The following is a 17,732-nucleotide window of genomic DNA, read 5'->3' as shown; positions in this document are numbered from 1 at the left end:
GTGAAAGGGGAGGTGGGAGGGGAGGCAGGAAGTCTGGGGACCCTGGAGCTGTCTGAACGCCGCGCTCTAGGGGAGGATGGGAGGGGAACACTTCCTCAGAGGCAGGAGGCTGGCAGGCAGGGACCCTGGACTCTTGGGTGGGGCACAGATGGCCCCGGGCAGGAGCCCAGGGGCAGGGAGCTGGCTGCTGGAAGGCCTCCTGGGTCTCGGGGCTCAGAGTAGGGAGGGCAGCTAGGGTTCCATCCCCGTTTGATGGCTGTCGTGAGACGGACGTGTGAGGGGCCGTGTGAGCAGCTGATGGGAGAGGCCCAGCCCAGCCCAGGCGCAAGAAGCAGCCTTCCCGGGAGGGCCATCTAAGGCCGAGCAGTGGTGAGGAGACATGTTGTCAGGGGAAAACTTCTACATGCTTTTCTTTAAAAGGCACGTTTTATTTAAGATACAGTAAGATTCGAGGCCTTAACGCTTCCGTTTCAGTACCTGAAGATAGTAAATGGTACTGTGTATCAGACAGTCTATAGTTTCCACATGAACGACAAGCTTGGTGATCACGTCTCTGTCTTGTTTTGACTTTGCAGCAGCATTTGGCATTCTTCACTCTGTGATTCCAGAATATTTCCTTTATCTGGCACTATCTATACACAAACTGTCGCCAGCCCCAGAGCCCTCCTGTGAACTTCAAATTGATTCACGTATCCACCTGGATGTCCCGTGACTTGAGCTCAGGTCCGAGCCAGAGGTCCCACAGCTCCACGCATGGAGTTGCCCTCAGACCCGTCCGCCGCGTTGCCCGTGAGGTGCGTCCGCGTCCGCTCTGCTTCGGGCTGCCCCCTCTGCTGCAGTCTGGTGCCGACCCGCCTGGTGGGTCCAGTGGCCGCGCCGGCAAGGCCTGCGTTCCCCTGCAAGAGCTCAGCACAGTGGACGGGCCCCTCCCCGGCTCAGCGCCTTCACTCGTTTTCCATCTCATGCAGAAGGAAGCCTGCAGGCCTTGCGGCAGCATGTAGGGTCCACACGCTGGGCCCCGGTCCCTGCAGGCATCCTCACGGATTCTCCCTTTGACCGTTATGGCTTCGAGCGCAGTGGCTCCTGGCCCGTCAGCAGACGCACTGGGTTCCTCTGCCTCCGAGCTGAGCTGAGTGCTCCACGTGCGCTCTATCTGGGGCTTCCTCCTCCAGGCTTTGCGGAAGTGTTGCTTTTCAGTCACACGCTCTCCCTGACCGTCCTGTTCACACACCCAGACTGCCGGTCCCTGCCTCCCACCCTGCTTTTTATTTGAATCCACATCTGACGTTCTTTGTGCTTCATTCAGCCTTTCTACCCACGAGGGCAGGGAAAGCTGTCTGTTCTGCTGGATTCTGCGTATTCTCACCACAAAGAACAGTGGCTGGCGTAGAGCAGGCTTTAAAAGCCGTTTATGATGTGCGGCTTAAAATCAGCAGGGCTCAGATCTCAAGAGCTGCTCATGGAGTGATGGGGGTGGTCTGCAGGATCGAGCAGGAGGGCATCACAAGCCTTCAGCAAGGCGTTGCTTTGCGGGGATGGCGGGGAGGACTCGGCTTGGCTAGTTCATCCTGAGTTCAATGTGAGTTTTTGCACTTTGAACAGTTTCTGCACCACAAATGCTACCTGCAAATAATCTGTATTTGCCAACTCAGCAAGGCAGGTGGTTGCTAACAGCTTGACTGGTGAATTCTTGTGAATTTAAAAAAAAATGTAAATTGAGGGACCTCCCCGGTGGTCCAGTGGTCAAGGCTTTGCGATTCCAATGCAGAGGGCTCAGGTTTGATCCCTGGTTGGGGAGCTAAGCTCCCACACGCCATGTGGCCAAAAAATAAAGTTTTGAAAAAAAAAATATCTATTAAAAAATGTTAGTTGAAGAGGGTTAGGTTGATCATATTTCTGAGTTCATGGTAAACTAGTCACTATTTCATTTAAGTCGTTTGTCTGTAGTTACTCTTTTTATCCCATCCTCATTCTGTTCCATAGACAATACTTCTAATGTGTTTAAAATGTATTTTTTGGGGGATACATTTTTAAAACCACGTAACAGTAAGTATCAGGGGAACTACTGCTCCCTGCTGTGAGGGTGGCACTCTTGATCACTGGGACATCGGCTTCACAGTGGATCCGAAGCAGTTTACAAAGACCACGCACAAACCTGAACTGAAGAATATTGTGTTAGAGAAAGTTCTTCTGTTGTTTCTCTCTTTGCCTGTAGCCACTCAATTTTATCAGTCTTCTTTTGCCCTTAAGACTACTCTGTTTTTAAGATGTAAAGGTGTGATTTTTCGCTTGTGAATCGGCAGGTAAATGGTATTGGGGATTAGGTCACTTGCTTTTCATTTTTTAAAAATAAAATGTCCTCTACAGTTGAGAATGTTCAGATTGGGACTCAAAACAAAGATCTCTTAGCGCTCTCTCAAACTGTGTTCTAGACCAAGTGATGAGGTGGCTTTCTGTTTTCTGAGACAGTAGGAAGCGCAGGCAGAGGCCTGTTGTGGCTTTAAAGGTAAGGGGGTCTTCCCTCGCCTGTGCCCGAGGGCTCATGGCCCACGCTGGGCTCCAGGCCACAGGTGCAGGGTCTAGTTCTTTAGGAGCTGCAGTGGTTTTTCTCAGACCTCTGTGTCCCTCTTCGAGCATCTGATTTGAAATCTAACCTCTCTTGAATCTCTGTGTTTAAAGCACTGACAAGGGGTGGCCCTGAACGTGTGTTGCTCAGTCGTGTCCGACGCTTTGCGACCCCGTGGACTGCAGCACCTCAGGCTGCCCTGTCCATCACCAACTCCCGGAGCTTGCTCAAACTCATGTCCTTTGAGTCGGTGATGCCATCCAATCATCTCATCCTGTCCCCTTCTCCTCCTACCTTCAGTCTTTCCCAGCATCAGGGTCTTTTCCAGTGAGTCAGTGCTTCTCATCAGGTGGCCAAAGTATTGGAGCCTCAGCAACAGTCCTTCCAATGAATATTCAGGTTTGATTTCCTTTAGGATTGACCGGTTGGATCTCCTTGGAGTCCGTGGTACTCTCGAGAGTCTTCTCCAGCACCGCAGTTCAAAAGCATCAGTTCTTTGGCACTCAAGCCGCCTTTGTGGTCCAGCTCTCACATCCATACGTGACTGCTGGAAAAACCATAGCTTTGACTAGACGGAGCTTTGTCGGCAAAGTAACGAGCATTATGGGGTCTTTGTTAGCTTGCTGGGTTGAATGCACTGCCTTCAAGCATGCCCGTTCCCCAGGTCCTAGAGGAAAGGCTGTGTTGGGGGCAGAGCACCCTTCCAGGGGTGAGGGTGGAGTTCACACCCTGAAGGTCTCGGCAGGCAGAGAGCCTTGCAACTTGTGAGCAGACTTGCCAGCGTGGTGTAGACCCCACTGCAGGAGAGTCTTGCTGTAAAGGCTGGGTGACAGGACCTCCTGACCAAGGCGGTCTGCAGCCTGAGCGCAGCACCTGAGTTCAAGTGCCTTCACGGCCCTTGCGTGTCTCTTGGAGTCAGCGTGGGCACTCAGGGAATACTGCAGCCTGTGGAAAAGTGATTTCCCAGGAGCAGTGAGGACTATCTGGTGGGAGGGCAGTGAGACCCGCTCCCTGACACCTGTGACATCCCGGAGTGGCCTGGGGGCTTGTGGACACAGGTGTGTCACACAGATGCCAGATGCTGGGCCCGATGTAGGGGGGGGATGGGAGCTCCCTGCCTGGGGGCAGCATCTGTTGGGAGGGTGGGGGCGGACAGCGCGTCCTTAGAGCACTGGGGTCGAGGGAGCCCAGGTGGGTGGCGCATCCGTCTGGGTGTGGGGTCAGGAGATGCCCCGGATTCGGCCCCGGGGCGGCGGGAGGACTGGGCTCCACACAGTCAGCCTGGACTCACCTACCTGTTGACATGCTCTGGTCACCCGAGACTGTGTGTTTGGTGGTTTGAATTGCGATTGTCAACAGTTTTTTAAGGGAATGCATAGCTGTGTCTCACTTACTGTTTTCACCTGATAGTTTTAAATATGAGATCAGTTTCCTGTGATCCACCGTCAGATTTACTTGAAAACTGTACCCTGTTCCTTTTGTGGCCCCTGCCGGGAGGAACGTGTGCAGCACTCCTCAGACACCAGGTGCGTGCGCGTCGATTCAGTTATACGTTTCCGTTTGCAGTTTTTATTTCCCACCAAGCGAAGCTCTGCCTGCCTTATTGACTTAACGTCTAGCGCCTGCCTCAGAGTGATAATGAGCACAGAGTAGGTTCGTGATAAACGCATTGCATGCAGTACGGTGTCTAATTCGGAAGCTGTGTGTTGTTTGAGATTCTTTGTGAAAGCTGATCATGCTGTTTTAGAAAATGTTTGAATTGACCTTCAGCGTGAATGCAGGCCAGAGCCCTTCCACCAGCTCCCCCCACTCCCAGGACTTGAAGTGTGAAAGGGCCTAAGCTCAGGAGCGCCAGCGAGGATCGGCCCTGAGCCAGGGTTCCGTCGTGGAACCTCTGGGACCTGACGCCCCCTCTCTCCCCCAGGATCTTCACTCTCTACAGCAAGTCCCTGCCCCTCGACCTGGCCTGCCGGGTCTGGGACGTGTTCTGCCGAGACGGGGAGGAGTTCCTGTTCCGCACGGCCCTGGGCCTCCTTAGGTTGTTCCAGGACGTCCTGACCAGGATGGACTTCATTCACGTGGCGCAGTTCCTCACGCGGCTGCCGGAGGACCTGCCCGCCGAGGAGTTCTTTGCTTCCATTGCCAGCATTCAGATGCAAAGTCGAAACAAGAAGTGGGCTCAGGTGAGTGGGCTTTTGTTCCCTGTCCCGTCTGGTTGAGGAAGCGGGTTATGTGGAGCGCCCTGTGAGGAACCAGCCCTCTAGAAGGTGCCCTGGATTTGGGGCCTGGCTCTGCCACACAGAGTCTTAGACAGTCGTTTCCTCTTTGAGCGAAGGAGCTGGAGAAGAAAAATCTCCCCACCCTTCCTACAGGGGCTTCCCAGGGGGCTCGGATGGTAAAGAACCTGCCTACAATTCAGGAGATGAAGGTTTGATCCCTGGGTGGGAGGATCCCCTAGAGAAGAGAAGGGCAACCTGCTTCAGCGTTCTTGCCTGGAGTATTCCCATGGACACAGGAGCCTGGGGGTCCAGTCCCCGGGGTCGCAGAGAGTCAGGCACGACCAGGCGACTAAACAGCAGTGGCAGCACAGGGCCCTCCGCCTGGTGACAGCGTTTTGTAAACCAAGCTTCCCCCCTGTTTTTAAATCCCAGAGACAGAGAGCCAAGGGGGCTGACCTGTCGCCATCGCACCGACAGAGGAGGAGGCCCAGAGACGGGCCGTGTGTCCTCAGTGTGGGAGGGGAGGGGCAGGGAGGGCTCCCTGGACGTGTTGCTGGGGCTCCGGCAGCTGCCCTCAGGGCCGTCCGGCGACCGCATGGGAGCGCGTCCTCCCGGGCTCCCTGCTTCCCCTCTGGACTTCGCTCCTAGGCCTGGTTCCTAGTCTTTATCCTATGAAAGGGAACTAGAACACTCGGCCGCAGGAGCTGTGTGTGCTCAGTCCGCCTGAGCAGCAAGTCTGGGGGAGGCTTGTCCTTGCCATACAGTGCTTGTTCCTGATTTACAGGTTTTTTTATTAGTGGAAGATTTAAAGTACATTCAAAATAGAAGAAGAGAGAATAGCCAGTCCCCATGAGCCTGTCAAGTATCCCATCAGCTTTCAGATTTCTGTTTTCAGACATCAGCAGTAGCTTTGTCGTTTGCTTGAATCAAGATCTGGATAAGGCCTACACGTTGTAATTGGATGACAGTCTTTTGCGTCTTCTTACAGTGCACAGGGTGACCCTCCCTTTCCACTTCTCCCTCCCCTTTACTTAGTGAAGAAACGAGGCCACGTCCAGTAGCAGTTGTCACAGTGCGGATTTTGCTCCTTCTGTCCCTGTGGTGTTCATCGTGGTCCTTCTGCTCTCTTTCCTGTAAATTGACAGACCTGGAGGCTCGAGGAGGTTCCCAGTTTTTATGTTTGGCCAGATTACTTCACAGGTGATTTGACTGTCTCTCTCTGATCTTAGTTAGCGGCCTGTTTATTTTTGTTTCACAGCTTTAATAATTTACAGTACCATAAACTTCACCCCTTTTAGAGTACACAGTTTATTACCCAGAGAGGGTCCCCTCTGCCCTGGGCCCTGCGGTCTGCCCCCGAGCTGGTCGTCTCTCGCCTGCTGTGACGCTCTCTGGCTGGTGGCCTGCCTTCCTGCCGGGTCTGTAGGGAAAGAGCACAGCTGCTGTGGGCCCTTGGGTAACACTGTGAAACGCTCCCCTGGTTTTACCAGCCAGAGGGTGGGGGCACTGCTCTCTGCTTAGCTAAGCGCTATGAGTTACAGTTCTGAACTAAATGCATTCAGTTTATGAAAAGGGGTGAAGTGCTGACCCATGCGACAGAACGGGTGCACCTTCAGAGCATGGCGCTAAGTGAGAAAGCCAGACTGCAGAGCACGCACTGCGAGGCCCCGTTCCCGTGCAGTTTCAGAAGGGAGCTGTAGAGATGGGACATGGCGCGTGGGGGGCAGGGGCTACCTGTGCCCCTGTGAAAATGCCCTGAAATTGGCTGTGCTGAGGGCCACATGTTATCTGTGAGTATATTAAAAGCCACCAAATTGAACACACAAAGTGGGTGAATTTTACTTATGGTGTGTGAGTTATGTCTCAGTAAGCTATTAAAAAAACACAAACCTCAGCTCCTGTGTGAGCAGGACCAGCTATATAATTATCAGGGATCTGGTGAGAGGGAAGAAGAGCCTTTCTCTGATTAAGAAATAAATAGGCAACACGTGATGAAGGTATGGGGCCTCGTGTTCAGAATCAGTGTCAAGGGTTTGAGGATGGAGACTGCAGAGCGCTGGACTGGGCAGGGCCTCTGAGTGGGGTCCCCGCTGGACTGCACAGGTGCATGCCCACCTGTGTGTGAGCGTGCTCTGGAGTCTCCCGGGACTCGGCCCCTTCCACTCACGCTCTGAAGTAGGTGCAGAGAGCCAGGGCCCTTCCTAATGACTGTGCCCGTCACTCAGAGCCCTCGCTGCTTTGGCTGTCCGTCGCGCACAGCTGTGGTCTGCTGACCTCCCTGTGTGTTTCACTGGTCCACCCCCGCCCCTGTCCACACACCGGCAGAAACATGCACAGACGGACGGGCCGAGTCCAGATCTGCCATTCTGCTTCTTGCGTTTCAGGTGAACATTACCGGTTAGGACCGGGTCACAGGTTATCCGAGAGTAGGCGCCCCTGATAGTGGGCGTGATGGGAGTTGGCCTGGCAGTGGGTTCCAGGTGCCACAGGAATTGTGGTTTGTGCCCGTTTCTCTAAATACGGTGCTTAAGGGTAAGATCCTGCTGTGCTTTAGCAAACAGTTAAGTGGTTGTGTTTGGCTGGCCGTCTCACTCAGGAAGAGAAGGGGGCTTCTATCTGCCATTAGCCCTTCTGTGCCATGTATTTGAAACCCTCATACCCCCTGTAATTTGTACTTCGCCTAAAGAGGTCCAGTGCTGGGCCCAAGGAGGTTCAGGAACTGGTGCTCTGGAGATCCCCTTGGTTCCGAAATAAGACCCATGTAAGTGTGGATCTGTGTGAGTGGTGTGGCCTTTAGCGGGTCGCTCGTGTGAGTGTCTACCGCTCCCTGCCTTCCACGCTGTGCGGGTTACACGGCTGCTCTGTGGGAGGTGCCTGGCGGTGCTCTGCGTGGCTGCAGCACTTGGGCCCGTCCTGTCCCTGCTGTTGTTAAGCGATCACAGTGGGATGTCATGCTTTTAAAAATGAAGGTGTTAACTTAGAGCTCCGAGCAGCGAGGAGGAGGGAGCTAATCACCCTGGGGATGTGTGGAGAGGCCTGGCCGGGAGCTGGTGTCTTGCGGGCCTTCGAAGGATTGGTCATTCCCTGGTGAGGAGAAAGGGACGGGGCGGAGGGACCAGCAGCGTGGGAAGGCGCAAGGGCATGTGAGCCTTCTGGAGGCAGGGCCTGGCCCCGCTGGTGGGGAGCGCGGGGGCTGGAGCCAGACTGGAGAGGGCAGAGCCCAGGAGCCCGGCCTTGACTTCAGCGGCTGGTGCTCGGAGGGAAGTCCCTGGGCTAACGTTCTAGCCCAGAGAGGGTGTGACCTGGATTCCGCGGTAGAAAGATGAGTCTGCAGGAATGTGGAAGGTGGACCAGAGGAGTGGCCACCAGGGAGGACGTGAGGACCTGTGTCCGTGTGTCGCCAGTCGCCCACCTGTGTCTCCCTGTGATTCCCAGGTGCTGACCGCCTTGCAGAAGGACAGCAGGGAAATGGAGAAAGGAAGCCCATCTCTGCGGCATTGACGAGGCAGGTGGACTCGTGATCAGCTGGGAAGCAGGCTCCACGTGGCACCTGTGTGGCTTCAGGCGGATGCCCTGGCAGCTCCGGAGGAGAGGGGCTGTTTCCACGTTTGATCCCTAATGCTGGAGTTGGCCTTAAACACAATACAACAAACAAACACTTTTAAAGAATTAAACCAAGGCTAAGCCTTAAGAAGCTCAGTGGAATGATGACCATGGCCAACCACTGCGTATTCTGCATGGTTTAAAAATAGGGCAGTGGCTAATTCCCTCCCCTCATTTCAGCAAAAGTTGATTAAATTGTAATGCTTTTATGTCAACTACCGGAAAGTACATTACAATTTTTCATTAGCCAAGTTGCATGAGAAATGTTACTTGGGAGACCTCAGAGGTGGCATTGGCCCATATCTACATATTTTAGTCCAAAAGGGACTGCTGATTTTAGTTGCCGAGGTAATCCTTCCAGAGCCGCAGGTCGTGTTTTTAAAGCCCGCCTACCAAAGACAGCAGGACAGGAAGACGGGCTCTCAGAGGACAGCCACTGGTGCGCATGGTCTCCCCGGAGCACACACGATCTGACCTTCAGGCTGACCTTTTACCACGTTGCCTTGACAAAATTCCAGCACCGGGGCTGACAGTGCACGCTCAGGTTCCGGGGGGTGCCCCGCTGTCCCAGAGCCCGCAGCCCCGTTTGTCCAGCAGTGGTGGCTCACCCAGACCCTGCGGCAGCAGAGACGGGCGTTAGAGCAGAGCCAGCCTCTCTGAGCCGGGCGAGGGGAGGCAAGACGCCCCGCCCCTGGCCGCCCGCTGGTTCCCCGGAGACCGGGCCAGCCCGCGTGGGGTGGGGCGCTCCTCCTGTCCCTGCAGGGCAGGTGTGGTCCCTGGGGCGGTGACCCTGACACGGTGGACTCAGTGGATGGCTGTGGGGACCGGGGCGAGCAGGACGCGTCCAGTTAGCTTGTCAGGAATTCTCAGCATCCCCCCCCACTTCATTAGCCACCTTTTTGTCCCAGCTTTTCTTGATGCATTTGGCGAACTTTGCATTGAGAGCTTTGGTTATCTGAATTCAGAGACGTGAAGACCGTCGTCACAGAGAAGTCCAAAGGACAGGCCCGTCCGCATGGACACGGCTCCCACGCGCGCACGCGCCGGTCTCTGGGGGAGAGAGGGCCCGTGGGCACCTGCCGCCCAGCCGCCCTTCGCAGCCATACGCCCGCCCCCGGGGTGGAGCCTGACCACGGCGTTACTTTTATAGGTTTTTCTCCACCTGCCTTGCCCGCCGATGACACTTCAGGTACAAAGCAGGCTGCCCAGCCGCTGGCCGTCCTCACGCCCTCCACCCCGGCTCTGTCCCACGTGTCCTTTCCCCCTCGTGTTCCTGGCTGAACTCCCCGGGGAGCTTGCAGAGCATCCCCCACCACTTCCTGCCTCAGCCTTGAAGCACTGACCCGCCTGACCCCTTGGAGGAGGCCTTCTGTCTCCGCCGAGCGCTGAGGCAGCCGGTCCCGGACTCCTCAAGAGGCTGAGCGTAACCGGGCCAAAAACGGGCCGCCGGCCCCGTCACGCCCTTCCTCGTGGACGTACCTGGTCTCGTCCCATGACGTGGGCTTTCTGTTTGTGAAAGATGTGTATATTTTCTTACTGTACATAAAGACATTCCCAAAGTGGTGACAGAAGGCGCCGCAGCCAGGCCGCGGGCAGTTGCTGAGAATGCGTTTGTGCACCTCCACATGCCATCAGCCCCGCCCCGCCCTTGACGTGGCTGTCGAATGGTTCGTCGTAAGTCTCTTTGGGTAGCACCGTATATGCATTGCGTTTTTAAGCAGGATTCCAGGCCATTCTGCAGCCCTTCCGGATCTGTAGTTTAGAGGACGTTTTCATGACCTGTTCAGGGACCACACGAGCTCTCTGCTGGCTTGCTGTGTCCACCTCGGAGTCTGGGAAGTTCAAGGTCCCAGTCCAGGGTCGCTCAGCCACTTGCCACAGAGGGCAGAGGGCTGCCGGACCGCACAGGGCTGCGCTTCTCTGCTTACTGTTCTGGTTTCGGAAAACTGGAAACAGAATTGGAAGCGCAGCCCCCTTGGGAAGTTGGCCATCTCCACTTCCGGTGCCACTGATTTTCAGAAGGTGAGATGTCAGGCTTGGGGCCTCTGTGGCTGGCACCTCAGAGCCGGTTGCTGTGTCCCCACCAGTTACTGAAATCTCATCTAGAACAATGTCCACTTTAAAGGGTACTTTTTAACTGCTCCGGTTTTGACTATTTTAAATAATTTGCTGATAACACTTGCTACATATCATGTTTTAATTGCTTGTACAGTTAACGTTTAATTTTATTTAGTAAAGTGTATCAAACTAGGGCTTTTTGAATTGTAAATACGTGGTTTTATTAAATAAAAAGTCATGTAAAATTGTTGCTTACATTCACTGCCGTTTGGTTTCAAGTTAGAGTTCTCACCCCGAAGTATGGTAAAATTTGACTTTGAGCATCGTGCTATTTGAATATTTTCAAATGCACTTACTAGTCTCAGTTAAATAAAAGAGGTGGTTCAGTTACGGTGATTTGGTCAGGGGATCGGAAAGTTAGCGCTGTCCCCCTTCCAGGCCGAGGGGAGCCCCAGGCTTGCTGCCCCTTGAGCCTGACCGCCTGCAGCTTTAGCCCCTGGTCACCCAGCCCACGCACCTGCCCCGCTCCCCTGCTCACAACCCCACCCCCGCGCCTGCCCCCCATCCCAGAAGGGCGTCAGGGTCTCCCGGCTGGGCTTCAGGACCCCCAACCTGCCGGGTGCCCTGCGGTGTCCGCGGGTACCTGTGGTCTCTCCCCGTCCTGGGGGCGGAGACCAGTGGCGCTGCCCCGCCACGGTGGCGGTGCGCGTGAAGCGGTCCTCCAGGTCCCGGAGCCGGGCAGGGCAGTGGACTCTCACGTTGCTGGTGTGCGTGCTGGTCCTTCCGGGATCAGGTTCCCGGCTTCTGGGCCCTTTGGTCCCATGTCGCTGAGCCTTGCACGGCTCAGAAACAGCACCTTTCCTGTGCACGGGCGCCCTGCCCCAGGGCTCCGGGCCACTGCCCTGTGGTCTCCACCCCCTGCAGGCTGAGACTGGTGGAGAGTTATCGAGGGTTGACAGCTGGGGGTTCGCTCACTGCTCCACCCACACCATGCCTGGGGCTCAGTCTCCAGGATGACCTCATTTATCTCCGCAGCAGGTCACGCCCTGTCCTCAGAGGTGTGGCTCAGAAGCCATCTGCTTGGGCCCCTCCACCCAATGGAGGGGCTCAGACTCTGGCCTGCGGCTCCCCAGCCCTTGCTCAGAAACACGGCTGGCTCCCCAGAGAACGTGTTGCTCTGGGGCTTCTGACCTCAGCTCTGAGGAGGCAGAGCCATGCCTGACGACTGGCCCTGAGGGGTGACCCCCAGCCAATGCCCAAGCTGTGGCAAGGGTGGAAGTTGGGGAGTGTTTTCCTAAGAGAAACTAGGGGGCTGACGGTTCAAAGACACCACCCCCCGAAGTGTGCAGCCTGCCAAGAAGGCAAGAGAGGGAAGGAGGTGCTGTGCCAGAAGGGCAGAGAGGCGGGTGCCCCCCAGCTGGGCCTTGCGGTGAGCTGCGGGTCACCAGGAGGACCAGAGGACGGGTGTGGTCAGCAGAGGGAGGCCTTAGAGCCAGGTTCTCAGACGGGACGCGGTGGGAGTCGTTCCTGGGGTCCCTTTCATCCGTAGCGTCTGCATCTTCATCACCCTGACTAAGACCATCTCAAAGTTTAAAACAAACTACGTATTGGGGGTGGATGAACTCTCTTTTTATAGAAGACACGCTTCCCAGGTGGCTCGGTGGGTAAAGAATCTGCTGGAAATGCAGGAGGCACAGATTTGATCCCTGGGTCAGGAAGATCTTCTGGAGAAGGAAGTGGCAACCCACTCCAGTCTTCTTGCCTGGAAAATCCCGTGGACAGAGGAGCCTGGCGGGCTACAGTCCAGGGGGTCACAAAGAGTCAGAGACGACTGAGCGACTGAGCAAGCATGCACACCTGACTAGTGGTGAAAATCTAAATAATGACTGCAGATGAACTCATACGAAAAGAAAAGTATGGATTTCCACTGAGGAACTGAAAAATCTTACATGTGCTGTCACCAAAAAATGGTTTTCATTTAGTGGTGAAGAAGTGTTTCCTTTTCAGAGGCCTTGGGCTTTATCCAGGTAGTGCCTGCGTCCCTCCTGCCACCGATGCCAACAACAAACAAAAAGCCCTCTGTAACAGCGGCCACGTCCAGCTCAGACCTTAAAAAAAAAAAGGCTAGTTCACCCTAAATCTCCCTTGCCTGGTAGGCTGCTGTCTGGCACGTACGCAGCTACATCCCTGAGGTGAGCCTGTCACTGATTATCGTTCTCAAGTTTTTTTATGCCAATGGTGGTAGTTATTGTATTTACACAATTCAATTAAATGCTATGTTAAACCAGTGTTGTGAAAAGAAACTGTTGCTTCTAAGAACACTAAAAGCTTTGACAAGTCTCAAAGGCAAATCTCTTTCAAATGCTGTTGAATGGGATGTGGGAGAGACAGCTGGAGAATACTTAGTATCTGTGTATGGTGGCTGTGTGCCAGGCACTACATTAAGCCTTTACTTAAAGTATGTTTGATCCTCACGACAACTCTGAAGTCAGTACTGAGGAAACCGAGGCACACAGAGGCCGAGCCACCTGCCTGATGAAGTGGTGTGGCCAGGATTTGAAAGAGGATAATGCAGTCTGCACGGAGGTTATTTTGCAAGAAATTTAAGATGCCATAGACAATTCGAGAATCAACGATTCTACCCTTAAGGAAAGGCCTTGGCCATCTACCTGAAGATTAGCGAGTGGTTGTCGTTTTATTTTCTAAATTAGGATAAAATGTTGAAAGCAGAAAATCAAGAGGCCAGCTTCACGGACATCTCATTTAGATGTTCTTGTGCCTCCACTTTTCAGGCCCTGTACTTTTTGACAAAGAGATGAAAAAAAATCTGTATAGCCTTTTAGTGTTTGTAAGAATCGTCTTAGTTTTAGGGGTTTCTAGTCTGGACTGGGGCACTGCTCTGTAACTGTCCCCTCAAGGAAGGGGTGGAGCTGTGTGTCTCTGGGGTCCTCCTTCCAAAGCTACAAGCCTGCCTTCTGTCCTTGTCCTCATTGGCTCTGCTTCATTGAGACATCCTCATTACTACTGTAATCATTTTTGAATCCGGCACGGGACTTGTGCCTGACACCTAATAGGAATTCAAGTAACGAATACATTCAGCAAATGAGACTGACATGAATGTTATTAACCCAACAAATTTATTGAACCCCGACCCACTGTCTGCCTTCCAGGGTCTTTGTCTCCTGGAGGTACAGTCACAGAGGGGTGGGTGGGTCACAGGCCAGGGTGGGGCTCTGCCTGCAGACAGCTGTCAGGTGCTGAGGGAGGGGGACAATGATTTTTGGGTCCCTGGCATTCTTCCTCGGACGTGGTCTGTCTGAAACAGCTTGTGAGTTATTAGAACTTTGTTATGAAATAGTCAACAGAAGATTATTACGTTCTAGTCAACTGGAACATCTTCAGCACAGGTAACATAATTTGAGAGGACATCGGTAACTTTGCAGCTTAAACACGACTGAATACACACACACACTCAGAGACGTACTGGTCACCAGGTTGAAGGCTGATGAGGAAATCTACCTGGGTAATTGCCGGTGGTTCAAAGTCAGCTGAAAATACCTGTTCTCTCTCTAGTGAATCAAAAGCCGGAGACTCATAATAAAAGCTGTAGGCACCGAGCCTGTTGCCAGTTTGAACCTCCCCAGCCAAAAAAAGAGTGAGCCACTGCTATCCCCAGTTTGAGGCACAGGAAAAACCAAGTTCTATCTGCCAGGGAATCACTATTTGACTTTGGTCTTGATGAATAGGATAGAAGACAAAAATTGTAGAGGAAAAAGAGAAGGGAAACAGGAAGGCAAAGCTTTTTACTCTCCTCACTCTTACGTTTGTGTGCTTTGATTATGATATTATAAAAGAGTATTCATGCTGTGGAAGTTAGGGAATTTTAATCAGTCTTTATTGGCTTTAAAGGGAAAGCACTTTAGAAAACAAAATGTCATCAAAAGACAAAAGTTACTGTGATAGTCTCACGAGTGAGTCATCTGCCTGCAGTGGGGTTTCCTAAAGGTATTTAGCACCAAAGAAGAGATCATCCTTCTTATGATCCTTCTTAAATTTAGGGATGGAAGAATACTTTTAATCCCAATCTGCACATCTCAAAATTCAAGCTAAAACTAAGAAGAAATAAAGCCCCTGATTCCCAAAGCATCAAAGAAACCTTAAAACAGCCATCGCTGACTTCAGGTTAAGGGGATAGACCTGTCTAGTGTTTCTCACATTAACTCAAGGAATGAAAGAAATCTTAATATTTGACACAGTAAATCATGTGCTTAGTGACAGTCTAAGATCTGCAAATATCTTGCTGAAAACGAAAGGCTTATGGACACTCAGCAGTCACATCACTGTGTATTTTGCACCTGCAAAACACAATACAACCACCATTTTGTCTTCACTGGAAAACAAAATTTCATTTTTGGCACGGATCAGTGCATTTCTTTAGTGGGTCCAAGAAAACGTTTCATTAGCATTGAAGACTGTCCTTGAGCCAGAAACAGACATTCACAGTTAGACAGACTGAGCCTCCTTTCATTGGACAAGGCTCTTCTTCTCCCTGTTTCTCGTCCCTCCTCTTCCTGGGTGTTGATTACCCCAGAAGCTAGCGCTGTTTACATGCAAAACAGTTTTAAGGGAATTGGTGAGGTTTGACCTGAAATGAGCGATTCAGGACCACACAGTTCAGTACATTCAAAGAGGATTTACTAATGCGTTTAGTGCACAGGAATTTTCTGGGCACTCTGCCCGTTTGTTGAACCCTCTTGAACATGGAGGAGGATCAGTTCTCAGTGTCAGGACACTGAAATTATAAAATTGCTCAGATAGAAAAAGGTCTGTGACAGCTTTTTATGAGAAGTCGGTACATTAAGCCATCCCTGTTTGTTTCCCTGTACCTGTTTTACTATTTTTTCTATATTTAACTCAATTCTGTGCTCAGCATTAATTTGGAAGCTGAAAAATTAAGAATACAAAACACAATTTCATCCCAATCATCGGGGGCCTTTTAAAGAGTGGCAACAAAGGCAGAACAGGAGTTGGTGAAGGATGGAGTTTGCTGAGATGGAAGTCGCCTATCAATTGAGTCAGGAGGGCAGAAAGGCCTTGGCCTCCCTGATCTTCTGCTTCACGCCTTTGCAGGACAGAACGAGGCCGGCGTGGTGGTGCTTCAGGCTCGCCAGGCGCTGGTTGAGCACCTCCGTCCTGTCCACTTTCTCTTCCATGTCCCGGAGGAGGGATTCCTTGCCCAGAAGCCCACACTTCTGATTCAGCCTGATGTTGTCAAGCCGCAGGCCATCTCGTGCTTGCTTAGTCTTGGTCAAGATGTCCCTCTTCTGGGCCACCTGAGCCTCAATGTCCATGAGCTCTGCCTTTTTACACATGTTTTCTATGTCCACAAAGTGTAACTTTTCCTTCACGTGAGTTATTATCTGCACGTTGTTGGTCACCTTGCCGCGCAGTTTCAGGAGCTCCTCATTTCGCTCCTCGACCTTTTCATTGAAGGTCTGGTTCTCGATCTTGAGCTGTTCAAAGTCTATCAGGAGCAGGCCCTCGGTCAGGTCCTCCTGGGTCCTCATCCTGGTTTCAAAATGCACCAGGCTCTGCTTCAGCTGCACGTTCTCTAGCCTCACGGTGCTCATCTCCTTCTCCTTCTTATCCTCCAGTGCCTGGATCTGCTCCACCTCTCGCAGAGCGACCTGGCGGCCGCCCCTCATCCAGCAGCTGCCCATGGCCTGCATCACCACCTGCTTCTTGAGCGCCTGGAAGCGCCGCCACTCCTTGTCCACCCGGGAGACCTTCTCTTGGCACTGCAGCTTCAGCTGGTCCAGCTCGTGGTGATACCAGCGCAGGTCGTCGGCCTCCTGCTTCCGCAGGTCCTCCAGGACGGCCAGATGGCGGAGGTAGGCCTGCTCTTTCTCGGGGGCCTCGGGCTCCGCGCCCCTGTCGCCTCCGGGCGCCTCGGCGGCGGCCTCCACACCCTTTTTCTTGCGCAGCGCCTCGAAGATCTTGTGCTGCAAGTAGATGTTGTAGCGTTGGTAGCGACCGCGCTCCACCACCAGGGCGCGGTACTGCTCCAGAAGCTCGGCGCGAAGCTGCTGCTCCTGCTGCTTCCGCACCTCCTCGCTCCAGTCGTAAGGCTCGAGCACAAGCCCCTCGTCCAGGTTTCTCAGCTCGTCCTCGTCTTTCCGTGGGACCCGGGCCTCCAGCCCCTCCTCGCTCGCCTCGCTCGCCTCGCTTTCTTCCTCCTCCTCTACCTGGCCTTCCCGCTCAGCGCCCCAGGCTGCCGCGGCCTCTTCCTTGCCGGCCGTGGCCTGCTGCAGGGAGACCTGCGACGGGACTTCCTTCCTCCCAGGCTCCGCCGCCGCCGCCTCCTCTTCTTCGCCCTCCTCCTCTTCTTCCTCCTCCTCGGGTTCCTCGGGCTCTGGCTCGGCTGGCTCCTCAGGCCCGGCCTCCCGCGGCTCCCCTGGCTCGGCTTCCTCCTGGGCCTCGGCCGGGCTCTCAAGCTCTCCGGGCCCCTCCTCGCCAGCAGCTTCGGTAACCGCCAGCCCTTCCTGGGATTTGGCCGGCTTCGGCGCGGCGGCGCCTTCCTCCGAAGCCTCTACGGTCTTCGTCTCCGGCTCCGGCTCCGGCTCCACGGGTTCCACCGGGGACCGGGGGACGGAGCTGGCCTTGATCCCGGACAGCCGCGAGGCCAGGCTCTCCACCTCTCCATCTTCCGTCTCGGGGTCCCCAGTGTGGTCATCCATCTCCCGTCCTCCCGGTCAGCGCCGCAGACCCTCCAGCGGGGAGCTGCTGGCTGTCTGGTTTCCAGGGGCAACCAGGGGCGCGCGCGGAGGGGCCCGGCGATTGGCTGGATCTCTGCCCCACGCCCCGCCCCTTCTCCTCCCCGCCTTCCCGGCCGGAGCAGACCAATGGGAGGCCGCTCCCGAACGACGGGGGTCACCTTTGATTGGCGAAGAGCGTAGGCTCGTACCCAGAAGGGGCGGGGCGCGTCCCTCCTCGCTTCCTTTTCCGCCCACTTTCCAGGGCCTGGGGCTCCGCCCCCTTCTCCTCCCGGCCTCCCGGCCAATGCAGTCCAATGGGAGGCCGCCCCCGGACGACGGGGGGCTGCTTTGATTGGCGGAGGGCGTAGGCTCGCACCGAGAGGGGGCGGGACGCGTCCCGCCCCGGCTTCCTTTTCCGCCCTCTTGCCGGCCTCAGAGCGTCTGTGCCTCTGAGGCCAGGCGGCTGGCACTGGGTTAGGGGGCGCGCAGGCGCAGAGCGGCGGGCCGGGCGCCCGGACTCCCACCCCCCTC

At 54.4% G+C, this 17,732-nt stretch overlaps 2 protein-coding genes across 20 annotated transcripts in view; one reads left to right on the top strand and one right to left on the bottom strand.

Annotated features, from left to right (window-relative positions):
- Positions 1-10,691, top strand: part of TBC1D14 (TBC1 domain family member 14) — a 109,375-nt gene extending 98,684 nt beyond the window's left edge. For 14 of the 19 annotated variants that reach the window (XM_086404674.1, XM_086404663.1, XM_086404658.1 and 11 more), the window contains 2 exons: positions 4,491-4,749; positions 8,221-10,691. In XM_086404674.1, coding sequence (XP_086260800.1) covers positions 4,491-4,749; positions 8,221-8,286 — 325 coding nt within the window. In that variant the 3' untranslated portion in view covers positions 8,287-10,691. Of the gene's footprint in view, positions 1-575; positions 1,844-4,490; positions 4,750-5,820; positions 5,986-8,220 lie in introns of those variants that run through there. The other 5 variants (XR_015165116.1, XR_015165115.1, XR_015165118.1 and 2 more) reach the window with 3 other exon arrangements.
- A 2,873-nt stretch (positions 10,692-13,564) lies between these two features.
- CFAP184 (cilia and flagella associated protein 184) lies at positions 13,565-17,448 on the bottom strand. The gene has a single exon (XM_086404675.1). It carries the CDS (start codon positions 17,181-17,183, stop codon positions 15,522-15,524), a length of 1,662 nt encoding a protein of 553 aa, XP_086260801.1. The 5' UTR covers positions 17,184-17,448; the 3' UTR covers positions 13,565-15,521.
- Between the last annotated feature and the right edge of the window lie 284 nt (positions 17,449-17,732).

This window comes from Bos grunniens, chromosome 6, assembly GCF_055505025.1.
Source record: "Bos grunniens cultivar Pamir isolate PY7600 chromosome 6, Bosgru_T2T1.0, whole genome shotgun sequence".
Classification (NCBI taxonomy): domain Eukaryota; kingdom Metazoa; phylum Chordata; class Mammalia; order Artiodactyla; family Bovidae; genus Bos; species Bos grunniens.
This window is presented reverse-complemented; position numbering and strand designations above follow the sequence as displayed.

Excerpts from the sequence above, each read along its gene's own strand:
- CFAP184 (XM_086404675.1), bottom strand. The coding sequence starts at position 17,183 with ATGGATGACCACACTGGGGACCCCGAGACGGAAGATGGAGAGGTGGAG.